Source organism: Alligator sinensis, unplaced genomic scaffold, assembly GCF_000455745.1.
Source record: "Alligator sinensis unplaced genomic scaffold, ASM45574v1 scaffold870_1, whole genome shotgun sequence".
Lineage (NCBI taxonomy): Eukaryota > Metazoa > Chordata > Crocodylia > Alligatoridae > Alligator > Alligator sinensis.
The window spans coordinates 1413178-1424572 of NW_005842326.1; the positions used below are offsets into that span (position 1 = coordinate 1413178).

The 11395-nt window shown below is 45.0% G+C and overlaps 1 protein-coding gene across 2 annotated transcripts in view; it reads right to left on the reverse strand.

Annotated features, from left to right (window-relative positions):
• GEN1 (GEN1, Holliday junction 5' flap endonuclease) overlaps nucleotides 1–11395 on the reverse strand; it is a 40525-nt gene that overhangs the window by 8014 nt on the left and 21116 nt on the right. For both annotated transcript variants that reach the window (XM_006028578.2, XM_025210011.1), the window contains 7 exons: nucleotides 10647–10757; nucleotides 5673–5746; nucleotides 5036–5127; nucleotides 4786–4936; nucleotides 4632–4668; nucleotides 4449–4529; nucleotides 1122–1252 (listed from right to left, as the gene is read on the reverse strand). In XM_006028578.2, the coding sequence (XP_006028640.1) occupies nucleotides 1122–1252; nucleotides 4449–4529; nucleotides 4632–4668; nucleotides 4786–4936; nucleotides 5036–5127; nucleotides 5673–5746; nucleotides 10647–10757 (677 nt within the window). The remainder of the gene's footprint in view (nucleotides 1–1121; nucleotides 1253–4448; nucleotides 4530–4631; nucleotides 4669–4785; nucleotides 4937–5035; nucleotides 5128–5672; nucleotides 5747–10646; nucleotides 10758–11395) is intronic.

Here is an 11395-nt window from a genome sequence, read left to right on the forward strand (position 1 = left end):
TGGGGGGGGTCAGATCAAGGACCACACAATGAAGGAGGGAGGGACAGACGGACCGAGGGAGGAAGTGGGGCAGGGGCAAGCACTGCCCAGCTGGGGCAGGGCGCAGGATGGAGCTGCAGGCAGCTCGTCCGGAGAGCATGGAGGTGGCGGGGTGGGGAGGGGGGCAGCTCCTCATGCTGGGCACCCACTAGGAGGAGGCACAGGAGGCATGCGCCCCTCGGATGTGTGTGCAGGGCGAGAGCTGGATGCCTGCTGCAGCCTCTTCCTGGTGGGAGGGCCTGGGCCGGGCCTGCGCTCAGGGCAGGTGGTGGCAGCAGCACTGGGAGGGAGGGTTACAGGTGGGATTGCAGCCATCCCAAAACTCGCTGTAGCCACCCTGTAGGCCCCCTCCCAGAGCTCAGCTCCAGCCCAGGAAGAGGCTGGTGCATCCCTAACCCATTCTCACCCCATGCACAAATCTGGGGGGCACATGCCCCCCACGCCTCCCCCAGGGATGTGCACAGCAGCAGAAGCTGCCCCCTCCCCCCCTCCCGGCAAGCTATCTGCGGCTCTGTCCTGGGCCAGGCCTTGGCTGGGCAGTGCCTACTCTTGCCCCATCTTCACCATGGAGGCCTCGATCTGCCCCCCACCCCCACAGACTTACTGGCCAGGCACTGCTTTCCATGCTGCTGGGCTGTACTCCTGGCTACGTGCATGCTGCAGCTGCGCACGTGCATGTGGCATTTATCTGTGACATTATTGCCCGCATCAGCCAAAATAGCCAATTGCCAATAATTTCAATTTTCCTTTTAATCAGTGCAGATACCATATGGACCAATGTATGTGCACCTCTACAAAATGCTAAATCTCGAATGTAGTCTCACCAAAATAGATGGGGCTATTGTAGAGGAACGGTGCAAAAAAGGTCAGGACCTTTTAACTAGCACTGAAGGGAATGTACACATGTTCCTGTGGAGCAGTAGTTAGATATTCAGCTCTTGATTTAAACTCTTTCCTTTATCTAGGAGGTAATATATGGTTGAGAGCAGGGGTGAAAAAGATCTATTAATTTTCATTAATAATAGAATAGAGAGAGAAAAAAAAAAAAAAAAAAAAAAAAAGAGTGAATTCAAGAAGCTTACCGTATTGCTTGCAGCTGATTTGAATCTGTTTGTCCAGACTTTCTTTTGACCATATCATAGTGTGTCAACAGTGCTAGCAGTTTCTTACAAGCATAATGTCTGGTCCATTCCATCTTTTCAAAAGCAAATGTCTATTAAATGTAAAAATATACTTTTAGTATGCTTTAATTTTTATTCATTGCTATTGGTCTTCTCTGCATACAACTGTCAAAAAGCGACTTACTAAATACCATATCTTACATTTTGTACATCAGTATAACTTCCATCTTATGGTAAGATACTAATGACCTGCCATTGCAAAAAAAAAAAAAGATAGATAGATAGAACAATGGACATCTATCTTGGGGCAGATTTATAAGACCCATCAACTGTGAACTACAGGAGCAGCTGTGAGATGGCAGCAGCTGGACTGAAGGACTACTAAACATTTTCTCATCAGATTCAGGTCAATGCCATTAGGGAGCTTGAGAACTGCATATTATTCTTCCCTACTTCTCATGCATATGTTTGTGTCATACCATGCTGTTCCTGAAGTACTTCATCAGCTATATACCAGTCTCATAAACAATGTCATTAGTCTCAGAATGTGGATCATCAAAACAAATTATTGCCTGCCCGGAGAAGGTACACCCTAAACTTTTTCCTCAGGATGTGATCTTACCTCCACACCAAAACAGAATCCATGTGACCTGAGTTTTTAAGGAAGCAGAACCTACATAGTCACATCATTGCTCTGGGTGATTTTGGTAATTAGAATTCTACATCAGGCTGGAGAAGATCAAGATCTGCTTGAGGCAGAAAGGGCTAATCTATTCAGAGATTAGCATCCTACATTTTTCTACAAAAATGATTCCTTTCAAGTGTGTTAGCCAGAGTTTTCAAAGAAATACACTTTAAAGTAACCTTTTTCCAGCTAATAATGTTGCCTTTTGTTTCACTAGAAATGAGTTAACATGTCCTTGAGTTTGATTAATGTATAGATGAGGAGTAATTAGTAGGCTGTGAGTATTCAGGCTAGCTCAACAGTTCAAAGTTATGGATTTAAGAATCAGAGAAGTGACACAACATCAAGAATCATAGGGCATGAACAGACATAACATTTGAGCCATTCCAATCTCACTAACTAGAAGGCGGTTCACAGTTGTCCTAGGTCAGAGGTGTCCACATGTACACTGCTAAGCGTTTGAAATAGGTTGGTCACCCTTTAGGTATTGCAGTGTCATCAAACCACCACTCGGGGCTGCGACTGTGCAATATTCTGCTTGCCCTTCTAACTAACATTGCGTTCAATGAAGACCTATTTTTGCCCCCTACAAAATCTGTCATGGTACCCTGGCTGGTAATGCCTAGGTGTCTGCATTTTACAGGGGGTTGAGTGAAAAAAGAGTGGGAGGCATGAATTGATTTCAATTCCTGGAAACTGACCAGTGTTGTGTTCAGTACATCCCAGACTGATTTGGGGGTGGAGGTGTTGCTTCAACCCTTGCTTCTGTGCCTGGGGGAAGGATGTTTACCACTTCTAAAGATATGGTTCTAAACCCTGTTTCTGTGTGCCCAGGGACTCTGGTGGCTTTCCCAAAGACTCTGCCACCACCAAAGTTGACCAGCTCTTTAAAAGCAGCAGAGAGTTGTCCCTAAGCCCTCAGCACCCAGAATCAAGGGTCCAGGAAACCCTTCAACCTAACTACTCCTACATGCCACCCCAAATAAGCTTGGGATATGTAGAACGTTGGTCAATTGCCACCAACAGAAGGAAACTGACCAGCTTTTTAAAAGTGATGGAGAGGGACACTGTGGTTAAGTGCAGGAAATAGAGGTGGAAGCACTAGAGATCTGGCTGTGTACCAGAGCAGTCAGCTTCCATGCAGGGTTTGGGATGCCTGGAGGACCATTCAGACACCAGACACAGAAAGTTTGATGCCCATGTGTAATACTGAATCTTTTCACAGAATACTGGTTCAAAATAATACTGGATTATTCAGGTCTGCTTTTGAAACCGTTCAGAAGATTTGAACCATTCTCAGCTGGCTTGTACAGTTGGACACCTACGTTTTAAACTGCATTTAACTGTTCTGTTGTGTCTATCCACACCCATACAGGTTTATTGAAAGTCAAGTGGTTTCTAGCATCTTAACACACATTGCAATGGATTAACACATTAACGTTACCACACTTTCCCCCTGGTGGCAGCTTTATCCCTGCAGTGCCTGAAAGGTAAGGGTTTTCAGTAGAATAGTTAACAGCACACAAGGTGGACGCCTCTAACCCAGGGCAATTGTACCACACTACTGCAGTTGCCATCAAATCCTTACCTTTTTTTCTTGAGAAGTCTCATGTCTTCTGCCTGTTATCCCTACTTTTTCTTTACTTGCATATTTTTTCTATTACTTTATGACTTCCAGCAAAATTCTCATTCCTCCCCATCATGTTCTTGTTCCATGGATCTTTCTGCCTCCATTCCTATTTAGCAGAATGCTACATGCTGCTCAGTACTAAGATCTTACAAATTGCCCATGTGGGATGCTATCAAATTAAGGCATATAAGCAAATCCTACCTTTGATTCCTAACAATATTAGCTTAATAATACTGACATATTAAAAATCAAATTACTTTATTTAAACTTTTTATTGCCATTAGAAATTCTGAACCTGAAAATGAAATGTGTCTAGACAGTTTTATTTTTACTTACAGTCAATTTCACTTAGGGCAGTTCCTGAATGTTGTCAGAGGGGAGTGGCGAGCGCTGACCAAGGGTCGGTGACCACCCACGGCCACTCCCAGCAGCATCGGCCAGCAGGGATTGCAGACCACTCGCAGACACGCGGCAAGCAGCAACCGCCCGCACGTTTTTTTTGTAGGGGGGGCACTGCCACACTCAGGGGGTGCACATGCACCCATGTGCACCCCCTACGCACTGCCCGTGCATGCACATGGTGCCCCCTGCGTCCCATTCCCCCTAGCCTCTTGCAGGCTGGGACTCTCCCAGCCTGCAAGGGGAAACCTGCTGTTTCCAATGTTTTTCCACAGTGAATGGAAAACCTGGGTCCCTTCATGATACCAGGAATCTGGGACAAATGCTGTTCCGGAGTCATGCAGCCCAGGACCGGAACTTGATGTTCCCATTTCAGGGCCTCATCCCAAGGGGGGCCAGGGCCCGTGGGCCCCCACATACTCAGTTCCTATGATCTCATGTATATTTAAGGTTGTGACCAGGTTCCTTTATTCTTACTTTAAATAAAAGCTAATTAAAATCTATATTGTCAAGTGTGTTGCTTACTACTAAATTAAAAATAAGAGTGTTAAATTTTCAGTATTTTGTTCTGTACCTGAAAAGTTAATAAATTCGGCCTTTGCCACTCCATTATCTTACTCAATTTATTCTTGTTGACAAGAAATTCTTGGATAACCTTGAAAGAAAGCAAAAGAAAAAAAGAGGGTAATTTAAAGAAAATCAGAGGAAATTTCAATTTAGTGCTTCAAAAAGAACATTTAGCAGGCTTATTAGTTACCTCATAAAATGGAAAGTCTTCACAACTTCTCGCTTTTCTACAAGTGAAATATATGCATTAGAAACAGGACAGAAAAGGGCATGATGCAAGACTTGCATGCTTACCCTGCACCTGAAAGCAATATGGATTAACTGTTTTTTAAAGATATTCCTACTTTTTGATATTGTCCTCCACCATGTTTGCCTTCTTCTCTTGCTCTGAATGATGCCATTCGCAGGGGCAGCAGAACTCAACATCATGGGGTTCACAGTACATAACACTTCCACAGAGTTTACATCCACTGCGCTCATGTTCCTTATGTGATCCTAATAATAATGAAGAATGAAATAAAGCATGTTTCAGAAACTGAATGTGTGGGGATATATAGACACAAGCACATTAGTTATATTTAAAAATACACTGACCTGGATGACGACACACAGAACAATGAGTCACCTTTTTAACAGCTAAAGATGGAGTATCACCACACTGAAACTGCTCTTTCCACTGATTAAACCTAAAATAAAGATATTCTAAATGTGCAAGTGTTATACTGTACAGAACATGTATACAAAAATTACATATTCAATGTCCCTGTCCTTCTCCCCCCGCAGAAACAAAATTATCACAACATGTATTCATTCACTTTTAGAAGTAAACAGTTTTCCATTACAGTTTGCTTGCTATAAAATGTTCTTTTTGGTATCGTGTCAGGTTACTGGCATTTCTAGCTTGACACACATTAAGACAATATTCATACAAGAAAATATTAATATCCAAGGTCTTGATAAAAAAGGACTCTGATATTTTTCATATGTTGGATCCCACACACATTTACAACTTTTTGCAGGATCAGTGACTAGGAAGCAATACAGTTTTAAGCAATTCAAAAAATTACATGGCAGAATGCATCATTTGTACACATACATTTATTCATATTACATTTTTGATACTTTTTTTTGGAAACTAAAGTGTGGGTAAGAGTGTCAAACTCAAAATGTATGATAACTCTTATGTTCCAATAAAATTAAAATATTTCAAGATATAAAAGGTAAACTTTACCTTTGCAGTAAACTTTGACCTTGTAAAGTCTCAAGTAACTTTAATGCCTGCTCTTTTCCAACTCCTGGAACTCCCTTTTAGAGAGAGGAAAACATGACATGTTTTAAAATTTACAGAAATGTAAAATATTGTTATGCATTAGATTTAATTATATAACAATGCAACTTTAAATGCTGATGACCCTGCCCCACCCCCAACCCCATCTGATCTGATTCACACTGTCTCAGTCCTTATCCAATGCCCCACCACGAAGTAGGTGAACCAATTGAAGCTGAATTTATACAAGACAAAGGTGATGGCTGTTTGGCAAACCTCATGACTTGTTGGGGGACAGGGACATACATCACGAATGGGGTTTAGCCTTTCCTTTTCACTCAGGTTCACATCCTTGGGGTTCTCCTGGATCCTCTTGCTGCTCCTGAATCTTCAGGTCATAGCGATGGCCAGAAACATCACCTGATTAAAGGCTGCAACCCTTTCTTTCAGTCAGATTTTGCCAGTCAGATTTTGCCACCTTTGTCCCCACTTTCATAACCTCAAAGCTAGGCTACTGCAATGCACTCTATGTGGGAATGGTGCTGATGACCTTTCACATGCTATATCTGGTGCAGAATGCAATGGCCTGCTTTCAGACAGGGATAGGTGCCAGGAGACAATTACTCCAGTGCTCCAGAGTCGGCACCGGCTCCTGATAGCTTTCTATGCCCTATTCAAGGTGCTGGCTTTGACCTATAAGGTTTGAATGATCTAGGACCTATGTACTTAAGGGACTGTCTTCTACCTTATGTCCCACTTTAATCCATGAGGTCAGCTGAGAACAACCTCCTACAAGTATCATCAGTGCAACAAGATCACTTGGCAAAATATATGGTAGGTCATTCTCAAACTTCCTCCCCCTTGTTGCCAGAGCCTGAGCATCTTCTAGGAGCACTGCGGGGCCTTTTTATTTGGATAAGCATTTAGGAAGCAAAGTTAAGTTCTTTGGGAAGTTTCTATTGTACCATATATATCTTATTTAATATTTTATCTAATTTATAAAAATTATTTTGTCTTCTATTGTAAGCCATCCTGAACCTTCTGTTGGGAAGGGTAGCATATTAAGCCACCAAAGGCAACAATTTCAATGACTGATAGTGTAAAATGAGGACACACAATCAATTTTAATTTTTTCAATGCCTTTTACAGTTAGCTGAAAGCACATTCATACACCATTGTTGTGACAGTTCACAGGAATGTTCCCCCCCGCTAATAGCAAGGGTGTCACTAGTAAAACTAGCAGAAAAACAAATAGAAACAAATGAGGAAGCAGTCAGATATTTACAAACAGTAGAGAGAAAAAGCAAATAAGATTCTGGAGAACCACCCAAAAGCTTCCAAACATCATCTTGAGAACAAAACCAACCTTCCTTCCTATTTTCCGTTGTTTTGATGACATACTTGTCTTAAAAAGGTGAATTGGGTTTCTTAGTTTCAGATTATTCATACAGACAGTGTTCCTTTAAAAACCCCTATATCTGGCAGTAGTCACTGTCCTAAGTATCAGTATAAGTATTTAACACTTTTCAGAGATGTACTGCCTACTGCTCCCCTCTATTTTAAGAATGTGTCTCTGCATTGCTCCTGAGTACACTCTCAACATCAGGATTTCAGCAGCTTAAAAGGAGACACAAAAATTTAAAATAATTCAAGTGCATGGGAGTGGCAGACTTAATTTTAATGTGGTAAACTGAATTACAAATTAATCCAGTTCCAGGAAGACTTAACTACTTCATAGTGAAGTGATTGACAAAGTATGCAGAAATGCGTAAAGAAAGCTGAGCTGAAGTTAAAGCTTTTGCTATATTGAGACAAGTAAATATTTTCAGTTCGCTTAACTTCCTTTGCAGCTGACAGACAATACATGTATTCTAGCAACATTTTCAAAGAAACATTAGAATGTACACTACACACAAATCCAGTGCACCAATTAGGCTTTTCCATAGCTCTTCACAGTGAAACAACTGACTCTCTATTTTCCATATAAAGACATGTTTTTTAAGACAATCCCATTATAACTGGGTCGCGGCCAAACTGCATTTAGAACTATGCCATCAACTATAGAGATGCACTGATACACTGGTCCATATCGGATTGGCACCAATAAAAGGACAAATAACATTATTGGCAATCGGCTTTGTTTGGCTGATGTGGTCAATGTCACCCAGAAATGCCGCATGCATGTGCGCAGCCACAGCATGCACACGGCCAGGAGTGCAGCCCAGCAGCTTGGAGAGCAGCATCCAGCTGATAAGTCTGTGGAGGGAAGGGGCATGGGGGAGAGCAGATCAAGGCCCCCACGGTGAGGGAGGGAGAGGGAGTGGGGCTAGGACTGGGGCATATGATGCACAGTGGGGGCAGGACGTGGGACAGAACTGCAGCTTGTCCAGGGAGTGGGTCCCTCTGCTGTATGCATCCTGGGGGAGGTATGGGGGGCATGTGACCCTCAGATCTTTCAACAGGGCAAGGGTGGGTTGCTGCTGCAGGCTCAGGGCCAAGGCAGTGTCAGCCTCTTGCTGGCAGAGGGCTGGGCTAGAAAGAGCTATAGGGGGGAGCTACCCCCCCAAAAAAAATCACCCAAGCCCCCTTCCCAGTGCAACCACCACCCTCTCCACCCCCCACCAGCCCTGAGTGCAGACCAGGCCCAGCACCCCCACTGGAAACAGGCTGGAAGAGCCTCCAGCCCTGAAAGCACCAAAATAATCCACCTTTGCCACATGCACAGATCAAGCGGGGATATGCCCCCATGCCTCCCCCAGCCGGGGTGCACACAGTGGCAGGAACCATCCCCCTTTTCTTCCCGCCCCACCCTTGGATAGAGCCATGGCTCCATCCTGCACCCTGCTCTGGCTGTGCAGCGCCTGCCTCTGCCCCAGCCCCACTTCCTCCCTCCCTCACCAGGGGGGGCCTTGATCTGCCCCTCCCCACCCCTTTCCCCCAACAGACTTACCAGCTGGACACTGCTCTCCAAGTTACCGGACTGCATATCAGCAAACGGACCGGTACTGGCTTATATGGCTGGTTAATAATCAGCCATCAGTATTGGCCCAGAAAATCTTTATTGGTGCACCCCTAATCATCAACTATGGTCAGAAACACGTATTACAGATTTCTCCAAAAAGTGTGGACAAGGAACTTCTCATATCAATTGTGCCTGCCAAAACCATATAACAGTATTCCAAAATTTTAAACAAGCTTGGTACTAGCATGATTTCAGACATAGCATGGACTAACAATGTGATCTAATATATTAAGCATGAGCTTTGAAGATTTAATATGCTTTGGAGAACATATGCCAGCTCTCCTACATCCGCCTCTGAGGCACCAGGCTTTTGTCATGTAGGCAGGGAGGCAGATCCCCTGCCCTGAGGAATTCAGCACCAGACTCTCACGATGGCAGAGACAGATTTCTGTAGAGGGACACAGACAGTAGCATTTCTGCCATGGGGGGTACGTGCCCTGTTGGTTTGTGTGCAGGGAGGGGGTGGACACGGGCTGCCCACTATGGACTTGTGCTTCCCTCCTGGCTGCCTTCCCCCCAGGGCCTCTGCAGCCCAGTGGGCGGGACCCAGCATGTCAGGGTACAGCGGGGCAGGGTGGGGAAGCTCCTTGCTGTTGGGAGTCCCATATCACCCTGGTGAAACACCCCTTGCCCTTCCAGCAGTAGTGGGGGTGGCAGCAGAGTTGTGCCCCCTGCTGCTGCTAGGCAGGCAAGGGGTGCCTCACCACAGCAGCATGGGGCTCCTAGCAGTGGCAATGAGTTTCCTCACCTGGCCACGCTCTGCCGGGTCCTGCCCACTGGGCCCTGGAGGTCTTGAGGGGATGGCAGCAGGGTGGGGAGCCCAAGCCAACATCCGCTCCAAACCCCACCATGGGCTCCGCTCCAGCTCTGCCGCCCTTGTGGGAGGGGGAGCCAGACTTCGTACTCTGCTCCACTGCACCAGCTGCTGCATCTCACTGTCGGTAGCCAGGGCTCAGGCACTGCTGCAGGGGGTAGGGGGGTGTGGATCCAGGTCCCTGGCCCTGTAGCCCTGGAAGTTGGGGTCCCCCCACCAGCAGAGATAGAGGGCTATGGTTTGGGACTGAGAGGCCTGGACCTCTGTCCTGGGGAGCAAAGGGGGCAGGGGGATTTTCCATGATAAAAGACACAAAAACAAATATCAAAATTCATAGATACTTAGAATTTATTTTATTATAGTGATCAAGGCACTGGTAGGCTTCTAAATGCCTTTAAAATGGTAAATACAGCATAACCTCATAAATCCAGCATGCTCAGGACTGAGAAACTGCCAGAAATTCAAAAATCCAGAATTTTCAAAACTGGAACGGTGGCTGGTCATAGAGCAGTGGGGAAGGGTAGCAGGAGCTGGTCCCGGAGCAGCACTTGCACACAGAGCAGCGGTGTGGGGTGGTGGATGGTGGCACTAGCCTTATGCAAGCTTCCTCGTGTCCAGGTGCTGGGGGGGTGGCGACTGGTCCCGGAGTAGCGGCCACACATGGAGCAGGGTGGTGGATGGCGGTGGCCACCACTGTGTGCAAGCTTCCTGTACCGTGTCCACAGGGGGAAGCTTGCACGTGGTGGCTGCTGCTACCAGCCACCACTCTGGTCCCAGAGCAGCACCACAACAAACCGCCACTACTCTCCGATTTAGCGTATTTTTAAAAAGGGCTGGATTTTCAAGAATTCCGGATTTATGAGGTTATACTGTATATCTATAAAACATGCTGTTCAATTGATATTTGCATACACACACACACATACACACACACCATTTTAATTGCGGATTTTATTTTTTTAAATGAGAGAATTTACAATTTTTAAACAAAGAAAACCATGATCCCTGGTAATCATTCATGCTCAAGTCTTTCTTACTATACCATCCAGAAAAATAAGCCACTGGCTTATGGTGAACAGCAATTGATCTGCAGCTTCCTTACCTTAGGAAGATAATCACAACCAAGAAGAACTGCTAGTCCAATAAGAGACTCCCTGTCATAACCTAGCTTCTCCTTAATAGAGGACATCGTGTAACAGTCAACATAGGGGTCCTATAAAAAGGAAAAAGATGATAGCTGGTTTTCTAGTAATCTCTGTAGTTCTGTTTATCCTGGTTCATTGGTATGTTGCTGGCATGGGTTAGCTCTGTCCTATCTTAAACTATGTGTCCATAATCCTTTCTCTTTCTGCAATCCAGCACTTTATTCACTATGCATCTTCCAACTTCTGTAACATATGGGACAGGGGTGGCCCTATACACAATAGATTCCTAAAAAATAGACAACCATAATTCATCCCCAGAACTGCTCCATCTTCTGCCATGAATAAGGTAGTGGCTCAGTAGAAGCAGCATTCAATTGTTTAACTGGAGATTATATCATAAAGTGTGTAGTCAAGGTGGCAAATCAAGGTTGCACAGGGAGTCCTAATCCTGAAGTTGGGGTTGTCAACAATGGGCCACAGTGTTCAACTGTTGCCAGAAGAGCCCAAACCATTTTTGTCACCAATACAAAAAGCATGACTGATGCTAATACTATCTACTACTAGGGACTGGACACATCATTCAAGGACTGCTGCTTTTAGAATCCACACTGACCTGACATATCAGGGTTACGGCTGACAGAACTCTTTGAAGGTCAAAGTACAGAGAATCAAAACATAATATGGGTGGGTGGGGGGGGGGGGGAAA